The sequence below is a fragment of the Plectropomus leopardus genome, chromosome 11 (assembly GCF_026936395.1).
Source record: "Plectropomus leopardus strain MGB_pleo_1.0 chromosome 11, ASM2693639v1, whole genome shotgun sequence".
Classification (NCBI taxonomy): domain Eukaryota; kingdom Metazoa; phylum Chordata; class Actinopteri; order Perciformes; family Serranidae; genus Plectropomus; species Plectropomus leopardus.
The window spans coordinates 35,932,394-35,953,093 of record NC_142186.1 but is presented as its reverse complement, the minus strand read 5'-3'; the positions used below and the strand labels follow the sequence as shown (position 1 = coordinate 35,953,093).

Below are 20,700 nucleotides of genomic sequence, written 5' to 3'. Positions count from 1 at the left end.
GGGAGTGTGTGTGTGTGTGTGTGTGTGTGTGTGTGTGTGTGTGTGTGTGTGTGTGTGTGTTGACGGTGGAGGCAGAGGTGGGGTCTCTGTCTGGAAACACTGCAGCAGTGCTGAGTCTGAAAGCTTCCAGAGCTTCAGCCAAACACACGATTGTTCTGAAACACAGAGCTGCCTTCAGGACCTTTCTCTGCACACACACACACACACACACACACACACACACTGAGCACAACAGGGAACACACTGAACACACACACCTATACACACACACACACACTGAGCACAGTAAACGGAGGCTGGACTGTTCCAGCAAAGTTCAACTGAACATTTCAGCCTTGTCCTGTTGGCTTCATTATGGGATGGAGCTCTCATGGAGATTTTTAGGAGGTTTTTTTTTTTTTTTTAGAGAAGTTTCAGATTGTTAAAATGTTATTATTATTATTATTATTATTATTATTATTATAATTATTATTATTATTGGTTTTATTTTAAGTGGACCATTATTTTGTTGGGGTACATCCTTATTTTTTTATTTGATTTTATTATTACTTTCTTTATTTTATTTTATTTTAGAAATGAAAATATTTGTGAAATGCCAACATCTTTCCTCACTGCTTACATGTTATATTAAATTATAGAGCATTTAGCTCAGTTGAGCCTCACAGAGGCTGCACGTGTATCTGACAGCACTGTGCACTGACTGAAAGAGGTTAACCCTTTGAAACCTGGCTCGATTTCTTTAGAAAGCATGGGAAGAGGGCAATGAACAACTTCACAAGGAATAGCCAAAAACTTTAAAGAAATTAGTAAAAAGTTAGGTTATTATAAAGAGTTTTGACAGGATGCATTTTGTGTTTACGCTCAAACGGAGTGATTAAATCTGAGCGCTGATCTGTTGGGATCACACAGAAACACAGTGAGTCACAGAGCCGAGCGGCTGAAGAGCTGCTGAATTTTTGACTAAAATGCTCTCAGAGTCATGAATAATTTAAGGTGCAGCCTCTGTAACAGAAGAGGAGGAAGAGGACAAAATGAGCAACTGCAGCATAAATACCCGAACTGTTACGACCTCGTCCCGTCCATTCAGAGGCTGATACACAGTCAGGGCCTCATGGGAAATGTAGTTATTGGATGATAGCCATGTTTTTGTTTTGTCAGTTCTGACAAAAATGAATAAAAAATACTCATATTTAGCATAAATTTCCATTTGCCTCCCACTATTAGTCTGTATAAGTAATGGACGAGGCCATTGTGACATTGGTTTGTGGACATTTTAGGCCTCGAGTTCGATATTGTGGCCATCGCCATATTGGTGTTTTTTATGGTAAAATTTGCATCAGAGCATGGTGCACCTCCTATAAGCTTGATTTTACCCCCCGAAATCTTACACACTGTTTCTTTAAAAGTTCCAAACCGTCATGGAGCAGCAGAGATGTAACGAGCGGCTGTTTTCTACCAACGCAGGTGATTTTTTTGGCAGCTTTATTTGTCGCCATGGAGACATATCGACAGGGGCTTCCCAGCATCAACCACATCCTATGGCCACAAAGTGGTTAAACACACACGAGCAGACAAACACACTCACACTCACACACTGCGACACACTCAGCAGCAGGAAGTGAAACTGAAACCTGCAGCAGCTTCTGAATTAAAACTTGAAGATGAGCTGAAACTGATCGGAAGAGTTCAAATCAACCGTGTTTTTCTGCAGCACGTTTACGTTTATTTAAGTCAAAGCATTTGTATTTTGCTGAGTATTTTATACTCCTCCTCCACTACATCTCAGAGGGAAATGTTGTACTTTTGACTACTACTTTTTTCTTTCCAAAGTATTCAAACCTTTGAACCGTGTAGGAAAAAAACTTGGCAGGAAATGGCCCACAACTTTTATTAATTTATTTTTAAACTACTGAAAAATTCTAAAACTAAACTGTATTTATACTTAACATAATAATATATTTTTAAAAAAATTAAATTTTAAATTAAATTTTTTTTAGTTTATGTTTTCTTGTTTGTTTGTTGGGGGATGCTAATTTTCAGGTTATTTTTTGTGCTTTCTTTCTTATTTCTTGCTTATTGTTTTCTGTCATTGCTCATTGCCTTTTTTTATCCTGTTTTTAAATGAAATCAAGCCACTATGCTCAGGTTTCAAAGGGTTAAACATCTACAGCAGTAAAATGCAGCATACACATTAACACAGCAGGAATATTAAATATTAATATTATCAAAAAACACCAACTGCACAACATGCTTTTACTTTCAGCGCTTTAGCTATAACTCTCTGTTAAAAACGCTCTTTCCTGAGCAAGGTTTTGAATGCAGGACTTTTACTTGAGGTGGAGTATTTTGTGTACTTTTACTGCAGTAAATGATCCAAGCACATGTTTATCCTTTTGATCAGTGTCAGATGTAGGTGAGCGAGCCGCAGCGAAAGCCTCAGCTGCACCGCAGGCGGCCGCTCGCACCAAACCGCTGAGGCTTTCTGGGCTTTCACAGCGCCGCGCTTGAGGCAGCAATCTTTAGCCCTGAGTTCAGCCTGTCAGGCACAGACTCAAACGCTGCCATACTTTATTTGACCTTGATCTTTGACCTTGACCCAAAATATGTATAGAAATATTTAACATAGTGTGTCCATAAACATCCCCCACTGTGGTAAATACAAAGTGGAGGGCTAAAGTATGTAGACACCTGGTCTTTCTCTCCATGTTACATACTATATTATTTATATTCATATTATTATAGATTAATGTCATGTATTTAAACACATAAAATGTATCCATATATTGGATTTTTAAAACAAAAAAATATTTTTCCAAAAAAATATATGCTGTTAGTGTATCACTATTTTTTAAAAATGATATACAAATTCAATTCAGTACTGACTTCTATTTAAATATCAGCCTTGTTACCTTGTTTTGTCCTTTTTCCCGTCATTTAATAAAAACAATGCACTCTGTAATAATTAAAAAAATACTCAATATATTTGAAAAATATATAAGAGTGTCACTTATCTTATTATCTATTTAGTTAGTTAATTAGTTCTGTCATGTCCTCCTCACATGTATATATATATATATATATATATATATATATATATATATATATATAGTTTTTGTGTTTAGTTTTTAAATGTAATACATTTTCTGTCAAATAATATAATAATACACTCCATAATAATTAAATATGCATTCAGTGACAAAAATATTTATTTAACTTATTTAAGCCTCTCTGAAACATAAAGTCGTGGCCCCTTTATTCACATAAATAATAACGAGCAACATGTCACTCGACTCTCAGTCAGTGGCCCTTTTTTAACTTGTAATGACAAATGTTGATGATAGGCTCAAGCTGTGGGGCCCCCTGACCCCCGGGGCCCCACAGCCTGAGCCCGATTGGCCCGGTCAGTAATCCATCCATGAAAATATCATTGTTTACTTTAAAATGTCCCTTTGTTGAGCAAATAGTCCTGAACCAGTAACAACAGAGCGAGAACAAAAGGAGAGTGTGTGAACACCAGAGTCGACCTGCGGCTCCTCCTGCTGGAGGACGTCAACACACACAGCAGATAAACTCCTGATGCATCAACGATGAACCACATTTCATCACAATCCATCTGATATCTGTGCAGATTTTTTAGGAAGAGCCTGTTGTGGCGCCACAGAAAGAGTCGTGTTGTTCCCAAACTGCAGGATTCATGCTGCGGGGTAAATAAATGTCTGCACAAATGTCGTGGAAATCCAACAACTGATCGATTCATTTAAGGCCAATTATAAGAGATGCACATAAGAACAAGACCAAAGTTACAACCCGCTCTCACTCCCAACTCGAGTAATGGCAGGGCTCTGTCGGTGCTTTCGGCGTACGAGTGTGACTCAGAAAGCCGGCTTGTGTGTCCCCATGAAACGCCGTCTTATTGATGCTGCTCTAAAATCAGGAACTTTTTTTGTTGTTCCTGAATTTGAAATAAAAAATAAAAATAAAAAACAAGTTAAACATGAAGCAGCTGTCTCTTTATAACATCACTTTATTATTATATTATTTTATTTATTTATTTTTTTTACCAACTTTTTCAATGGCATTGTTAATTAATAATAATTATTAAAATAAACTTAATTGAAATTGATTAATAATATTTTATGATTAAAGAATAATAATAATTTGGTGAAGGTCCAGAAATACGGCACAAATAAGACTGACTCCATAAAGAAACAAAAATGAAATGTGTGACCATTTTTTGATCTGTAAAATATAAAAGATTCGCCTAAGCTTTATGCCCCACATTTACCTTCTGGCTGCGGAAAAGAAAGAATAAATATGTTCAGAAGATGAGATTTTTTCTCACCCTCACTCACTACTGAATGTTCACGGGAGAGTAGAGGACACCTGGAATTAAAAACAGAAAAAGAAAAAGAAAAGCACAGTAAATAGCAGCATTGTGTGAGACATGTATGAGTAAAATACTAAAAGTGATTTAAAATAAAGCAGCAAATAATAATTTAAAAGCAGATGGGTCACATTAGCCATCAGGTTATTATTTTGATTCACAGATTTTAAACTACAAACTGGTGGTATAAAATTCATCTAACTATAAAAACAGAGCAGCTTATTTAGCTTTAGTTTTTATTTATCTGGAGAAACTTTAAGATGAACGTTACTGTAACGTGAGAAAGGCAGAAAATCTGAGATCCTGGAGAAATTGCAACTAGTTTGGATCATTTTTGTTCATTTTGATCAGTAAATCCTTCAGGTGTCGAGCTCTGTTTCACGTGGGTGTATATGTGAAGATAATTTTTACCTCCCAAAACAAAATGATGACGCTTCCTGCAATCACACGCTAAAAAGCTAAAGCACGGATACATGAAGAGACTCTGGACGAACACCTGTTCAGCTCAAACTCACCTGACGGCTCCTGCTGTCGCGAGGAGCTCTGGCAACTCTCATGTTGAGCTGTGAAGAAAAAAAAGCAGGCATTAGAAGAAGGCAGCTGCTTTGTTTAGATTATTTATTTTATTTTGCAATTCAAATGAGCGTCATCTGTTTTACAGGAGGGATGGAGGACAAAACCTGCTGCTTCCTTTACAGTCAGCTCACAGAAAACTGAACGTCTCACCACAATGAATCATCATGTCGACTCACAAAAAAAATAGTTTAATCACATTTGCTGTCAGAATTTGTTTGATCTGTCCAGCTTATTTGCATGAAACCACCAATATGTTACATTTGCATGTTTCATACGTTTCATATCAGCGTTTCTAAAGTGATATGAGAGGCCTGAGTCATCAGGAGGGGGGGTGGAGGATGGTGCAACACTTATGCACCACACGAAAAAACAGTAAAACTGATTGTTTTAAAATGAGTCTTTGCTGTTTTTCCAGCAGCTTTTCTTTTTTTTAGAGGGAATGTATTTTAGGTATATTTCAGCCAAACATGAAATATGATGTTTTTCTAAGTATAAGCAAGTGTCATAATTCTAGGTTTTGTGTTATATTCTGTCTTCTTACTTTGGTTTCCTGTTTTATTTTGTAGGATCACTCCTCATGTGTCATGTCTGGTTTAATATCCTGTTTTTTGTGTGTTTTCTCACCTTAGTGTAACTAAGATTAGCTTCACCTGTCCCTCAATAGTTGTCCAGTCCTCACGTGTTCTCACTGTCCCTTATGGTTGTCCTGTGTCCTCAGTTGTCCCTCCCTTTGTCTGTTTCCCTCCTCTTTTCTATCACACCTGTCCTTTATCAGTCTCGTTTGTCCTCCCCTGTTCTGTCTTCCCTGCACACCTGTTGTGTTTTAGTCTTGTTTGCTCCACTTTTGTGTTCGCTGCCAACCAATCCCTGTTTCCCTCCTTTCACCAGTCCACGTCCCCTTGTGTATAAATACATGAGTGTAAAAATACTTGAGCGTATAAATACATGTGTGTATGAATACATGTGTGTTTTCTTTGTTTCTTGTCAGTTTGTCTGTGATTCTCTCTGTTGTCTGACTTCCTTCTCGCCGTGGTTGGTGCCAGTTTAGTTTTTGATTCATGTTTTATTTGTACTTTGTGTTTTGGTTTAATCAGTTTTAAAGCTCACTTTTTGAACGTAACTAGGCTAATTTGCACAGAAATTATTCACTTATAATGCACTTTATCCTCTTTTTTTACTGTTGAGTTTTTCTACTATTTTTATTTTTAGTGTTTTCTTGACTTGTGGGTTTTGTTGGGTTTTTTAAAATCTGTTTGTTGTGTTTTTCTATTGTTTTTAACTTTTTTGTCTTAGCTGATTGGCGCTTCAATTTCCTTCGAAAACAATAAAGTTAATCTAATCTAATTTGTCGCATCCACAAGATACGCTGCCGGATGGCGTCAAATTGAAACACTTCCAGTAACGTCATATTTAGGAAAGCGAGGGTGTCTGTAGGGCAGGAGGGCAGGAGGGCAGGAGGGCGGTGGATGGGTCCAACAAACCCCGGACTTTCATGCAACAGTCTGGTGTTCGCTTACCATCTGAACATCTGAATGTAATTTTTTTTCCGACACCTTACCATGTGCCGCTTTCGCCTAATCTTGTGCATAATCTTGTGCATGTGCGTTTGTTAACGTCCCGGCGTTGGTTGCCATTGCTTGTGTTGCCTAAACATAACCACGTGCAGCGTCATCTCACCACGTGCTTGTGTTGACATCACGGTAGCAGCATCCCAGAGGAAGCAGAAGGATGCAGAGACCGTAATATGTAGACGCAGATGTTCACTGCAAAGCGGCAACATGTGACGATGAGATGAGAACGTGCTGATATTTTATGAGCAAGCAGGACTCACAGGAAGTGGAGCGGGTCAGACTGACGGCAGAATAAACCAGCCGAAGCTCGCCATCGCCCTCAGCAGGAGGGTCCGAGTCCTGCAGGCGATGATTCTCCACTTCAGTTAAAACACATGACAACAGATACAAATGGTCACAATTCGGGCGGGGGGTTTGTTTGTTTGTTTGTTTGTTTATTTGTTCATTCATCTAAATATCTGAAAAATGAAAACTGTAAAACCACCATGTTGAAGCACGTACCTGCATCAGCATTTTCATAAACTGGAGACATGTCGGCTCGAGCTGAAGAGGAGGAAGAAAGAAGACATGATGAATCTGATCTTTGTGTGACAGTTTTTTAAGTTTGAATGAGGTTATAGAGAAAAGTACAGAAAGTACAGAACCCGAACACGGCCGTATGGTCAACTACTCTGCCCCTGTAATGACAGAACAGCAGTTTGGGAATCCTGTGGAGAGTTTTCCCGAGATAACAAGATAAAACAACCTTTTGTCTCATTATATCTGGTTGATTATCTCATTATCATGAGATACAGCTTGTTTTCTCTGGATAATGACACATTCCCCTTGAGATAACGGCATTAAAGACATCAGTACGGTACGGTTACTCCCTTCCTCTGCAGAAAAGTAGCATTTCAAATCAATTTTTTCAATGTGACTACCGATTCTGACTGATTGTGGGATGTGTACTGTGGTCAGATCCTCCTCACCGTGTCAGCGAAGGGAAAAACAAAAGCACCTGTTCCTTTTTTTTAAAGGTTTTAGACTGTAAAAGAGGAATCAGATCAGCAGCAACAGGTGGAAATATCACAGACTTCCTCTTGTTTTCACTCTCCCGACATGGCACCAGAGTTGTTGTTTCAAATATCTGAAGCATGTTGGCCTCACTGACCTGCATCAGTGTTTTCATTAAGAGGAGGCGACTGGACTCGAGCTGCAGACAGTGAAAGGAAAAAAAGGATATATGAATGAAATGTATTAGAGATGCTTTTGCGTCATCATTGTTTGTTATATTGAGATTTCTCAGAGTTTTTCCAACTCTTTCTCATCCCAGCTCGTCACATATTGCCGCTTTTTCTGCGTCTACATATTACGCTTTAGATATCTTTATGCGTCTGCTGTTGACCTTGTGGGATGGCGCTACCATGACGTTAACAAAAGCACATGGTGGGATGACGCTGCACGCGGTGATGTTTGGGCGACGAAAGCACGTGACAACCAGCACCAGAATGAGTACAAATGCTCATGCTGGCACGGATGGTTAGGATTAGGGAAAGGTGTAGAAAAAAACATCACATCAGACATGAACACCGGACTCCATCATGAAAGTCCACGTTTGTTGGACTCTTCCACCACCCCTCCCTTCGTCCCACTCTTTAGGGACCTTTGTGCTCCTTATATCACATCAGTACGGGCAGTTTTTCAACCTGACATTGTCCGGCGGCGTATAAAGCAGATACAAAAGTTAACTTTTAGCTTCGGGATCTCAAGCCGAAAACACTGACAAAGCGGCATAGGCGATAAAGGCGGTCGCCTAGGGTGGCACCTGCTGGAGGGGTGCAGCCACGACGCCAGTCCCCCTTGGCCTCGAGGGAAAATAATAATAAAATAATAATTTTCTATGCCCACTGGCGCCCTCACTTAGTGTTTTCTGTCTAGAAAAATATATATATATATTAACATTACAAATAAATAAACAGTGACTTGTTCCTAAATTATGTGTGAGCACGTGATGTGTCGTTATTGGGTGCGGAGGTGCGGGTTAGGGTTAGGGCGTCTAGGGCACCAAATTGGGTAGAGCCGGCCCTGGTACTTGACCTCGGGAGAGACAGACTTGCAGAGCAAACAGAAAAATGTGAGAGAGTATCCCTCAAGGATCAAACTTTAAAGGATCTTTCCACCAGTTTTACACATCGAGATCAGTTTGATTGATGATTACTAGAGTTGGGTTGATTTAGAGTTTCGTCGGCCTGATGTACGAGCCTAAACTGGTCAGAATTTGTCTAAATTTGCTAAACTGGCATGTGTCAATATGACATGTTCTGAAAAATGAGGTAAAACTCTCCCACACTAGGTTTATGTGCCAAGTCAACCGAGTCGAGCCAAGCCAGCATGTTCATGCAAAAGGACTCCCTCTGCAGTTACCGCTAATCGACACCGGTGGAGCCAAAGAAAATAAAATGAGATTTTTAAGATTATAACCTGAAGAGCTCACCTGTGTTTCTCCTGCGGAGGATGAATCCAGCGGACAGCAGCAGCAGCACGATGAGGCCGCACACAGTCAGAGCTGCGATCATCAGAGTATTAACGGCTGGATACCGCCGCTCGGCTCCGCCCACCCTGCTCTCCACCCTGCAGGTGAACACATCCTCCTCCAGGTACGGCACCCAGCTGACCAGCCGCATCAGGCCCACCTTGGAGGTCTGGATCTGGTCTTTCATAAAGCTCCTGGAGGCTGACAGCCAGGTGATGGTGGGCAGCGGGTGACCCTCCACCTCACAGCGCAGCCTGCGGGGGGCGCTGTCCGAGCCGGGGCTCGCCTCGACCACGGAGAGGCTCAGGATCTTTGGTTCAACTGTGAGCAAAACGTCATAAATATCAGCTAAGAAGACATAATTGTTACAGTTGGACTTTTGAGAAAACAGCATCAGGCAGCAGAGGTGATCCACATACGACCTCACCTGTCACATAAAGCTGTGTCTCTTTTTGAATTTTAGCTATCCAACTGTCCAGCTCCACCCTGCAGAAGTACGTCCCGTTGTCCCCCAGATGGACGCTCCTGATGAGGAGGGACAGCTCCCCCCGTCGAGGATCTCCCACCACAGAATGTTTTAACTCAGAAATGGAGCAGAGCTCAGCCGTGGACTCATTTTTAATCGAGCAGATGAGGAACGGGGGAGCGTTTGATTCTCTCGCGAGCCATTTAACTGTTATCTTCCCCGAGTAGGACTGTTGTCTGGGGTGAGTGAAGGAGCAGCTGAGGACGGCGTCCTCTCCTCTGGGGACATAGACCACCGGAGAAACCGTCATGTCCCAAGAGACTGAAAGAGACCCTGAAGAGGAGGACCACATCAGGATGGACTGTTCTGTAGGAACAATGTCCTGGATCCATTTCACAGATCTGGACCAGAACGTAACGTCTCGGACCAAACTACTAAAAAAGGACTTTTAAACCAAATATACACATCAAGATCAGTTGGACTGATGATTAGTCGAGTCGGGTTGATTTCCAGTTTTGTCAGTCAAGCTTAAACTGGTCAGATTTTATGTAGATTTGTTAAAGTGGCATTTTTCGACCTCTTCCGTCTGGCCGAATTCTCAAGTGACAAATCGCTAATGTACGAAAGAGGACATTTATTTATACCTAAACTGAGTATAATGAGCCCTACTAGTCAGTTTATCTGCATCTCTAAATTATATATGTTTTATTTCTGATTCTTGTGAGTCTAAGAAGTGGAGTGACTCTTGTTTTACTGACCTGCTGTTTAATTTTAAAGAAGCGTCTTTTTCTCTCTTGTTTCATAAACGTAACAGTCCAGCTCTAAATGGACGATCCCGTCCCACCTGAACAAAGAAGAAATAAACTTACCTGTAAAGATCACCGACAGAATGAGACAGAAAGTCTGCCGCCACATCATCAGGCCGCACAAAACCTCAACAAAAAGAGAACGCAAACTCTCAAAACTGAAAAGGGGTCTGTTCAGGAAGTCTTGTGACATCTGAAACTAAACACTTCCTGTCAGTCAGAGGTGACTCAGAGGACATTAAATAAGGTTTTATCATTCATTTTACAATTTTTTACTTTTATTGGATATTTCCTGCATTTCATTGTGTCTTCTCTGATGTTTGAATGTGTGTTTATGTCTCACTGCTGCAACACAAAGTTCAGTTGAAAAAGTACAAAAAATATGATGATTCACGCAGAATGACAGAGCATATGGTAATTTAGCTGACACACACACACACACACACACACACACACACATTAACACGTGTGTGTGTGTGTGTGTGTGAGAGAGAGAGAAAAAAAGCAAGTTTATTTGTCGCACAATTCAGACACAAAGGAGACACCAGGCGCTTTACAAGTATTTAAAAAACATACAAAACAAATAAAACAGAAACGACAATTTATAAAAGAAACAATGAATAAAGAAAGAAAGAAAAAAGAAAGAAAGAAAGAAAGAAAGAAAGAAAGAAAGAAAGAAAGAAAGAAAGAAAGTTGTTTTTACCTCCAAAACAATATACATCTGAATCTCCGACCAGTGCTGCTCATCTGCCTCTCATCTCTATGTTTCTGCAAACAACATATATACGTTCTTTGTTATTTATGTTTTATGTGGTAAAATTATGTTTAAGCACAAAAACTGCTTGGTTATATTAGGAAAAGTTCATCTTAGTTCATATCAAATACCTGATTTTCAAAGCCAGCTCATATGATTACTGTCAAAACCGCGATTTGTTTCTGTGATTGTTTTCCGGACTGTTGCTGAGGTCGGGGCGTCAGCTGCATAGAGTGATTTTCACAGTCGGTCACTGAAGCTGACTTTGCAGGTGACAAATGAGCCGATCATGTGACCTTCACCTCCGTACGACACATAAAAATCCCTTAACAGCAAATCCACACATCTTAAAATGGATTCATTTTTAAAGTAATTTTATTTTTAAGTTATGTAATTGTACTAAATAACATCACAAGTAACTTGTCTACACCTTTATTTGATTTGATTTTTATTTATTTCAAACAAATAAATAAAGAGGAAATAAAAGAAACTAAAGAAAATATTGCAACAACAAAAAACAATAATAATTAGTTAAATAGTAATAATTGCAAACAATGAAAAAAACATAAAGCAAAAGACATATTCGAAAAGGAGTGACAAGAAGTGAAAGGACCTCAAAGGACCTGAACGTTTTTGTTAATATGCACATTTCAGGTGAATTATTCAAAAGAATAATAGATTTATGGACATAAGAAGTCTTTAACCGTTCATCTTTAAAGTTTATGCCTTTAGTTTCTTCTTATTTGTACAATGTATTAAACCAAGTAGTATTAAAGTCACCTCACCATTTTCACCTTAATTAAAATCACACATGAAATTACTGAAACTGGAGTCCGGCTCAGTTTCATCTGATTTTAACTGGACGAAGACAAACTGATAAAAAATAGAAATGAAGGAAGTAGAAACAAGAATGGAAAAAACACACACACACTGTGTCTGGGAGGTACTGAGTCACGTGGATGACACACACACACACACACGTTCGTGTTATACCTCTCCGAGTTGTGTCTACATCGTCTCATCATGGACATCCGACGGGTCTTTAGGACTTTGAGTCTGCTGTTACCTGTTGTTGGAGGTGAGCTGATACACACACACACACACACACACACACACACACACACACACACACACACAGTGCTGTATCTTTAAGGTTGTGATGTTTTTGTTCTTTCTGTAATTATAGAAAAAACATATAGTGATACAGAAAGTCAGATTCTTATTCTACTCTGCAAAATATCAAAATAGTGTAAAAGAAATTGTTGAAATAATGAAAATAGGTCATCATTCTTTTGTCTGTGTTATATTTTCGGTGTCCGCTGGTGTTTACGTCTCTGTGTACAGGCCTGAAAACCTGAATGAAAGACAATGTCCAGTTAAGAGGTCAGAGGTGTAAAATCTGTGGAAAATGTGATGAGTCGTAAGTGTACCGATAAACTGTCACTTCAGAAATGTTGATATGATCTGTATGCAGCTTATGTGTGGGTAGGGATCATTAGTAGGTTCTTTTTTATTATTTTTTTGTTTATTTATTGGCACACAAGATTACATAAAAGCAAGTAGATAATAACAAGCATGCATGACTAGAATTGTGCAAGAGAGGTAAAGAAACCTGACGGGGCGAAGAGTAAAAACCTCTCCTCAAGAGTTTACAATCTATTCAAATACTGATGGTGATTTACGCCTTACCATGAAAATATATCAAACAAGTAGTTATAGTCAACATAAATGAAGCAGACACATACACATCACACATCAGCACAGCTAATAACTGCACGACCTGTTTTTCCACGTTAGACTTTAGTGAAAAGGATGATGGAAGTTTTAATAAAGTGAGGACCGGAGTTCTCAGTCTGTTTCTATCATTGTAGTTTTGACATTAAACCATAGATTCTCTTCCTCCCCTGAAATCCTCCAGTTGCCCTCGGCAACGGAGATGACGGCTGGTCCACGAACGTGCAGTCGGAGGTCCGAGCCATCGAGGGCTACCCGGTGGTCCTGCCCTGCACCTTCAGCCACCCACAGCACTCCCAGCATTCCTCCCTGCAGGTGGTGTGGCGTCTCGGCCACGGTCAGGGCGCCACCGTCCTGTACCGCTGCACCAGCCGACCCGGGGCCCCCACCTGTGAGCCGGGGCCCCAGCAGGACCAGCGCTACCGGCTGGAGGGCAACCCGAGGGAGCACGACCTGTCGCTGCGGATCAGCAGCGCCAACCTGCAGGACAGCGGGCGCTACTTCTGCAGGGTGGAGGTTCAGGGACGGGAACACATCAGCTTCGAGGACAAGATGGGGACCAGACTGAGAGTGGAGGGTACATTTCTAGACCTAAAACTGCAGTACTGCAGACACTACATCAGTGATACTCAACTTAAGCCCACGGGCCAAATCTGGCCCCTGATAGGGTGCCGGGCGGCCCCTCAACCGTCATTCACACTGGGAATTGTTTTTGTACTTGTAGTACACATAATGTACCACAGTGCATAAAAGAGCATCAAAATAGAGCTTTTTTATTAAAAAGTGCCAGTGGAGGATCCCCTACACCCCCTGACAGAGGTCCTAGCTAAGACCCTAAAGTCCTAAAATCCTGGAAACCTCCTAAAATCCTAGAAATCTGCTGAAAGTCTACAAATCTCAGAAAATCTTAAGGAATGTTCTAAAATCTGAGAAATGTCCTAAAATCCTGTAAACGTCCTAAAATCCTATAAACGTCCTAAAATCCTATAAATGTCCTAAAATCCTGTAAACGTCCTAAAATCCTAGAAACATGTAAGCGAGTGTCCCTGCACCACATGCATGTTGGGAACTCAAACTCTGTCTGATATTAAAAGTGTACCTGCGCTCTCCCCTCCTCCTCTCTGCAGCGCCTCCAAAGATCCTGGCTCTGTCGGTGGAGGGCAGTGAGCAGTCCGGGTACAGGGCCCTGTGTCGGGTCCAGGGATCCCCGTTGCCGGACGTCCAGTGGCTCGGCCCGGACGACCTGCTGGAGGGCTCCCAGGTCGGACCGCTGGCTCAGGGCTCGGAGGCTCACTTTCACACCGTCAGCCAGCTGAGGGACGTGGAGCCGGGCCAGCAGTACACCTGCAGCGCCTCCAACCCGCTGGGCAAAGAACAGGCCACCCTGTACGTCCTGGTCCCCCGGGCCCCGCTGTACATGAGCGGGGCCTCGCCTCCTCTCCTGCTGGTTCTGTCGGTGTCTCTGGGGGCAAAGGTCCTCCTGCTGGTGGGGATGGGGGTCTGGATGGTGCAGGGAGGAGCTCTGCAGGGAGTCAGCTGCTGGTGGAAATAATCTGCTCTCAGATAAACTAATGTATATACTTTAAACAACATTTCAGAAACTTATTTAGCATTTATGAGCACTCAATAAAATATAATATACTGTTAAATATTGTATGAACAAATAACCAACGATATAATAAAACACAGCTGTTATTATATAATATGTCCTCATAAATGTTATAAATACTGAAAAATACTGTACATTAATAAACACTTAAAACCTGCTGACAGCGTCCTACAGTGTGTTTATTACACGTCCTAACGACACTTTCTGATGAAAACATTTCATTTTTTAATTGATTAATTTTTTATTGATATGTTTACTGAGAACAACCGTTATCTTTTAGAGCGACCCATGTATTGTGTATTAAAAAACAATTATGTCATTAGAATATATTACAGTTTCTTTAAGACATTATACAGTCTTGAATTAATTCTCTATTGAATTAAATGAATACTTATTTATTTTATTTTTGCTAATAATGTAGCATTTAAATATTTGTTGATCCCGTGGGGAAATAAAAATCAACAGAAGTCCAACTTAACAAATTATAATAGATTTAATGAAACTGTAACAGATTACATTGAGTTTATTAACCCTTTAAAACCTGGATCATCACTTTTCTTGGCCTACATTCAGACGCCTTTCATAAGCATTTAAAGCTTTGAACATTGAGCAAATTGATTTCTTTCAACAACAAAAAAAGAGATTAGTAAAGTAACAAAAAAAATAAATCACTACTATTATTTTATTCTAAATTATTATTTAAAAAAACAAACAAACTAGGGAACCACTCCAGAATCTGCATTTTAAGTTATTATAGTTTTAGATTCAAAATTATTTTTGTAGAATTTTATTTTTATTTTTCAAAGAAATCAAGCCAATTCTTCAAGGTTTCAAAAGGTTAAGACACATAAATGATGGAGATTCAGAGCTAAAAAACAGAAAGCAAACCAGAATTCGACGTTCATTTTAGCATATTAAATATTATCACATCATATCTGTGTGTAACCGTATTGTGTCATAAAGCTACAAAACAGACAAAAACTGTTACAAGCAAGCTATTTGTGGAAACTTCCTGAGGCGTGACATGGCATCGAGGTGTCTGAGCATCGCCAGACATTTCCAAAATAATTTGTCGTTCTTCTGTGTAAATCCTGAAAAGTGAGCAGTTTGTGTGATTTCTTTAAAAACAAGGAAAAAGGTTATGAGCAAGGGGCTAATAAACTGTAAGAAGTTCATAGATTTGGGAAATTATCTTCTAAACAGCTCCAGAAAAAATGTCTCGGGAAAAGAGCCAGGGGAAATAATATTTATCTATCATAATTACAAAAAATTAAAAATATGTTACAAAATTATTATAGTTTTTTTTGTTTGTTTGTTTGGTTTGTTTTTACAAATTTTCATTTAATTTTCTTGAACTCATTTTTGACTCATTTTTGGCTAATTTCTTGTTTCGTTGCTCATCGCCTTCTTCCCATGTTTTTGAGAGAAATGGAGCCAGTTTGTTCAGGTTTCAAAGGGTTAACTGGCAATTCTAATAATATTAATTTTAATATCAGAGCACAGCCATTACAGTTTGGTTGTGGATACGGTTTCCAGTTTTCCTCCTCGGTAACCGTCGTCAAGTTACCGGTAAGAGGACAGGTTCTTTGTAGCAGACGGGATGGGCGGCCTTACAGCAGACCTCGTCTCTCCAGCTGAAGCCTTCGCCTTCCTCCACGCTCATGATAGCACACTGGCCGTCGTGCACCGCGCCGGGCTCCCCCTCGTCCCAGTTGGTGTCACTGACCGGATCCCCGTTCAGCCAGTACCACTCTCCAGACTGGGAGCTCCTACGCAGGCCGATCCACACCAGCTGCAGGCTGCCGATCTTCGCCGCGACGATTTTTTTGTAGATTTGTGTCTGGAGTCGGGCCTCGGCGAAGCTGATCAGTTCCAGGTCGTTGTCTTCGCAGTACTGTAGGGATTCTCGCCAGCCGCCTGCCACCTCTCCGATTTTCAGGACCTCTGGAGTCAAGACGCAACCCCTGAAATCTGTGGGGGAGTTCGAATGAAACACAGCAGAGAAAAACTGATATTAAAGAGCACTTTTGCACTTTTGATGAGAAACCTTTACTTGTTAAACCTTTGAGCGGCATCACTTTTCTTACAGACATCTTTCACGAGTATTGAAACTTTTCAAAGCAAATTCGTGCATTTTTTTCAAAAATATGGAGAAAAAGGTCAACATGCAACTTTAACAGAAATGTTTCGTAAATTTCAAGAAATTAGGAGATTTAGAATGTTATTTTTTAAAAAGCTAGGGGAAAATGTTATTTGCAATAATAATAATTAGATTTTTTTTTAGGTCATTCTGATGATTGGTCAGAGCTTGAGGATGCAAGACACACACCAAAAAATCTTGTGCTATTTGGTGCATTTCTTTCAAAAACATCAGGGACGAGGCAATCAGCAACTTGGCAAGAAATTTTCCACAAATTGCAAGATATTCGTGGATTTTGAGAAATAGTGAAAAAAAGACTAGTTAGGGAAAAATGTCAATAGAAATGAGTTTGGGAGGTTATTATAACTAAGCTTTAAATTCATTTGTAATCACATATTACATATTTTTTAATAATTTTTCCCCAGATCGTTTTCCAGTGTGTTTGTGTTTTATTTTCTTTTTTTTCCCTTTTTTTGTTGTTGCTAATTTTCAGGCGATTGTCTCGTCTCTTCATTTTTTGGGGCTTTTTTTTTTTATTATTTCTTACGAAGTTTTGGTTCAATTCTTGTTAAGTCTGTTTAGTGCTTTCTTCCCATGTTTTTCAAAGAAATTAAGGCCGTTTGCTCGTGTTTCAAAGGGTTAAAAGTCTCGTTTCGGCCTCCCGCAGGTGTTCAGCTCCATACCTGGGGTTCTACTGATGATGGACGCCGGGTTCCCAAACAAAGCACCTTCCTTTGTTCCCACAAAGTAGACCGCCATGTTGGAAGAATCATGCCAGATGATGCTTTTGCCCGCCGCCAGTTTGGTTGCTGTCGAGACGTAGTCCGTTCCCTTCACCTCCTGCCAGTCTGCGCCCTGCAGAGGAACGTCTCTGACGTGAATCCCATCTGTGAGATCCTTGTGCACCATGATGACGGCATAGTTTGTCGTATCAGGGATGGAGTTGACAACATAACAGGCGGCGAAGTCCTTCTCTGGGATCAGAGTGAGGAGTAAACCCGGACGGAAGAGGATGGCTGTGCCAGCAGTCTCGACCAGTGGCGAGTTCGGGTGGTACGCCTCTATTTTTGTGGATTGTTTCTCCGACAGAAGAACAAATGTTTCGCTTTCAGCGTCCTCGGCCAGAGCGGGAGGGATGTAGAACTTGAGATTGTCCTCTTGGGCCGGCGGCAGCAGGGCGTACAGCTGCCCGCAGGTGCAGTTGTTCCGCATGGCGCAAGTGTGACCGAAGAGGACCGCCACGGGCTGCGTGGCTTTCACACTTTGAAATTCGTTGTCTTCTGTTACCCAGAACTGAGCGAGCTGGTGGGGCTGAAGCGTAACCACATCATCCTGTTTTCCTTTAACAGTTACCGTGTTTTGTTCGTCCGCGTTGACGATGATGAGTTTGAAAGGGCGTCTTTCGGCGACCTCTGTCGTGACGACGTGAGCGGGGAATGAAGTTCCCTCGATCTTGGGCACCGGCGGGATGAGGTACTCTGTGCCCAGTCTGTCGGTGGGAATAACCACAGCAGTCTGCATGCTGTTCTTTTTATGGTTGATGGCGTGGACGGTGATGTTCTTTGTGCTGGTAATTTGGAGAGTTTGGTCAAGAACTTTGTCACTCCTCCTCACCTCCATTTTTTCATGAATTTCGAATTCCTTAGTCTGTCCCGAGTTCAGATTTTCTTCTTTGGTATCGTAGGTGTGCATTTTGAGGGTGACCTTGGTGTTATCATGCATGGCGGTGATTTGGACCTTGTTGTCGGGTTTCACAGGATAATAGTAGGCGATGTTCTCCGGAAAGGCAAGAATGAATTTCAGACCGGTGCTGTCCTCGATCAGAGTGGCTGTGGGTTGTTGGAAAGAAAAATGTTATCTGCTGAAGCAAAAAAGTCAAAACTTCAGGCACATATTGACAGAAAGGAACTCTTTTATGCATTTATCCATTTTCTGTACGGACGTATTAAAGAAAGTCTGGATCATAGACTGTATATAAAGATGGACAACATGACAGCTCCCCCAAAATGAATCTTTTCAATCTCTATCGCCCCCTGGTGTCTGACTGCAGTATAGGTCATAAAGCCCGCCCCTCCATGTTAGTGAATAGGCCAAACTAAAAATTCAAAGTGCAAGCCAAATAAATTCTTCCCGAAGATTGTTTTGGTAGTTCTCATCACCCTGATGTGTGTTTCAAGTGTTTGTTTTTTATAAGTTTTGTTAAAACGAGATATCAAATTTCACAAAGAGGGGATTTTCTGCCAGGATTGACAGCTGTGGCAGCCAATCACAAGATAGTAACGCCCTTATCTCAGGTATCTGAAGTGGGGGCGTGTCTTTATATACAGTCTGTTATGGCTGGGCAATAGACACGAAACATACCGTTATTGTGAAATCAGACCTCATAATGTCTGAGATTTTTGATATCATCGCATCATGATATGAAAGTGTTTTCTTTTTCCGATTTTAAAGGCTGTAGTAAAGTGATAATTTTCTAAACTCATCGGACTTCAACCAGTTCGAATACTTGCGTTCACCTACTTTTTACACTTGTTTGCAAAAAGCCCCGACAGAGCGGCGCTGTTTGACGAGAGTCAGGACAGGCTGAGGCACGCCACTCAGCGTGTATGAGACTGTTTTTACTGACCTGTTTTAAAAAATAACTCATTCACAAAAAATGCACGTATTTGTGAAGCACTGAGCCTACAGTTGGATAAATGAGACCTGGATTATACTGCACGAGTTCTGTGGGTTTGTAAACGGATGTTTTGATATCGTTTTCTGTTGTGAAATGTGGACTCTGTTTGCCTCAGTTCATCAATACACAAAGGAGGCATGAGAATTCAAAGTAATTCATGTGGTAATTTTGGAGTGCAAGTATTCCTTTAACTACAGTACTTTACAGGTTGTACTTAGTTACTGTGATTTACCTGAGTTTGCTGCAGCCAGCAGCAGGAAGACGAGCAGCTCGGGACGCATGGTGGCAGCAGGATGATCACCGATGACTCTAGAAACTTGGAGCCAAAACCTGCAGACACGTTCTCACAGACTCAGACATTTTGTGCTTATTGTGACACTTATAAGTTCAAGTTTAATTTCTGGCTTTTGACATTATTTGTCACTCATTTATCAGAGAAATATATTCAAGCAAAGTAAACAAAACTTCAAGTCAGCGCTGAAGAGTTCGGCTGCAGATAACGCCTGTAAATACACAAAATAAGCAAACGCAAGCAAGACGACCAACATCGAGATGTTATAGTCCAAATAATAAATGCATTCCATTTTGCAATGTGAATAATTGATTAATAATTATGTAAACTTAGGTACTTATTGAAGGCAATAGTTATTTTGCTGTCTGCATAATACAGTTCAATTCAAATTATTTTATCCGTTCCCAAGGAGCACGTAGAGTCGCACACATCAACTCACACATAACCGTTTCCTAAACTGAAAAATTGAATAAGACCTTAAGTTAAAGCGCATTGCTGCTGGCAAACCTTAATGCTTTGAGTTATAAAGTACAGATAATTGTTTGAGGGTTTTCTTTAAGTTAAGTTGTGAAAGGATTTATAATAATTTGGATCCACTGTGAAACATCCCGTCGTGATTGCAGATTAACATTTAGTTGCAGGAGACCGTTTTTAATTAATCAATTAGCTGCTTGTTGAGCTAAAATTCAGTCAAAATTCATCATTTTCTATCTTTTAGGGGAAATGTTGAAGTCTCACCTGCCCGTCCGCCGTCTTCACCTTCAGAGTTTCCTGCTCGTCCTTCTTCTTCTTCTTCTCTTATGTAAACACGTATTTGTCAGTCAAACTCGAGGCAATTTGGAAGATGTTTGCATAAGATGCACGTGAGGGTTCGTGTTGAGGAGGAAGAGGAGCAGCGATCAGGAGAGGTGAGTATTATTAAAGGTTTAAGGTTCAGTGTGTCAGATTTAGGGGGATTCATTCAATTTAATAGTTCAGGAGGTTTTTACTGGGAGCTGAATTATCCACAGACGTCTCCAAATTAACCTCCAAAATTAACCGACCATGTGACTGAAAATGGTAAAAACACAGAATAAAACAGTTTCATGTTAAAAAGTGTGTGCTTTTCAGATGCTGCTCACAGAGGAGCTGCTAAGTACGATGCAAAAACATGAGTGTCTCTCTTTGTCACCAGTGTTT

The 20,700-nt window shown here is 40.6% G+C and overlaps 3 protein-coding genes across 7 annotated transcripts; 1 reads left to right on the top strand and 2 right to left on the bottom strand.

Annotated features, from left to right (window-relative positions):
- Positions 1-3,116: 3,116 nt before the first annotated feature.
- On the bottom strand, positions 3,117-10,590 carry LOC121945935 (sialic acid-binding Ig-like lectin 15). Of its 5 annotated transcripts, XM_088084744.1 has the most exons (9): positions 10,379-10,588; positions 9,471-9,842; positions 9,005-9,364; positions 7,682-7,723; positions 7,033-7,074; positions 6,792-6,890; positions 4,900-4,947; positions 4,343-4,383; positions 3,117-3,952 (listed from the first exon to the last, which is right to left on the bottom strand). In XM_088084744.1, exons 1-8 carry the CDS (start codon positions 10,506-10,508, stop codon positions 4,352-4,354), a joined length of 1,125 nt encoding a protein of 374 aa, XP_087940870.1. In that variant the 5' UTR covers positions 10,509-10,588; the 3' UTR covers positions 3,117-3,952; positions 4,343-4,351. The 5 variants fall into 5 exon arrangements, with proteins under 5 accessions (XP_087940870.1, XP_087940872.1, XP_087940871.1 ...); XM_088084745.1 differs by lacking the exon at positions 3,117-3,952 and having other exon boundaries at positions 4,342-4,383; positions 10,379-10,589; XM_042490308.2 differs by lacking the exons at positions 3,117-3,952; positions 7,682-7,723 and having other exon boundaries at positions 4,342-4,383; positions 10,379-10,577.
- A 1,460-nt stretch (positions 10,591-12,050) lies between these two features.
- Positions 12,051-14,563, top strand: LOC121945170 (sialic acid-binding Ig-like lectin 15). Its single transcript, XM_042489202.2, has 3 exons — positions 12,051-12,147; positions 12,988-13,380; positions 13,931-14,563. The coding sequence occupies exons 1-3, from the start codon at positions 12,093-12,095 to the stop codon at positions 14,353-14,355; spliced, it is 873 nt and encodes a 290-aa protein (XP_042345136.2). The 5' UTR covers positions 12,051-12,092; the 3' UTR covers positions 14,356-14,563.
- A 1,008-nt stretch (positions 14,564-15,571) lies between these two features.
- LOC148188339 (IgGFc-binding protein-like) lies at positions 15,572-19,510 on the bottom strand. The gene is made up of 3 exons (XM_088084907.1): positions 19,462-19,510; positions 17,236-18,390; positions 15,572-16,383 (listed from the first exon to the last, which is right to left on the bottom strand). Exons 1-3 carry the CDS (start codon positions 19,508-19,510, stop codon positions 15,971-15,973), a joined length of 1,617 nt encoding a protein of 538 aa, XP_087941033.1. The 3' UTR covers positions 15,572-15,970.
- Between the last annotated feature and the right edge of the window lie 1,190 nt (positions 19,511-20,700).

Excerpts from the sequence above, each read along its gene's own strand:
- LOC121945170 (XM_042489202.2), top strand. The coding sequence starts at position 12,093 with ATGGACATCCGACGGGTCTTTAGGACTTTGAGTCTGCTGTTACCTGTT. Across the intron at positions 12,148-12,987 it reads GCTGTTACCTGTTGTTGGAG|TTGCCCTCGGCAACGGAGAT; the intron begins GTGAGCTGATAC and ends GAAATCCTCCAG. Across the intron at positions 13,381-13,930 it reads GACCAGACTGAGAGTGGAGG|CGCCTCCAAAGATCCTGGCT; the intron begins GTACATTTCTAG and ends TCCTCTCTGCAG.
- LOC121945935 (XM_088084745.1), bottom strand. The coding sequence starts at position 10,508 with ATGTCACAAGACTTCCTGAACAGACCCCTTTTCAGTTTTGAGAGTTTG. Across the intron at positions 9,365-9,470 it reads GACACAGCTTTATGTGACAG|TTGAACCAAAGATCCTGAGC; the intron begins GTGAGGTCGTAT and ends TTTTGCTCACAG. Across the intron at positions 4,384-4,899 it reads GCGACAGCAGGAGCCGTCAG|GTGTCCTCTACTCTCCCGTG; the intron begins GTGAGTTTGAGC and ends TTTTAATTCCAG.
- LOC148188339 (XM_088084907.1), bottom strand. The coding sequence starts at position 19,510 with ATGCGTCCCGAGCTGCTCGTCTTCCTGCTGCTGGCTGCAGCAAACTCA. Across the intron at positions 18,391-19,461 it reads GCTGGCTGCAGCAAACTCAG|AACCCACAGCCACTCTGATC; the intron begins GTAAATCACAGT and ends TTTCTTTCCAAC. Across the intron at positions 16,384-17,235 it reads CATCATCAGTAGAACCCCAG|ATTTCAGGGGTTGCGTCTTG; the intron begins GTATGGAGCTGA and ends ACTCCCCCACAG.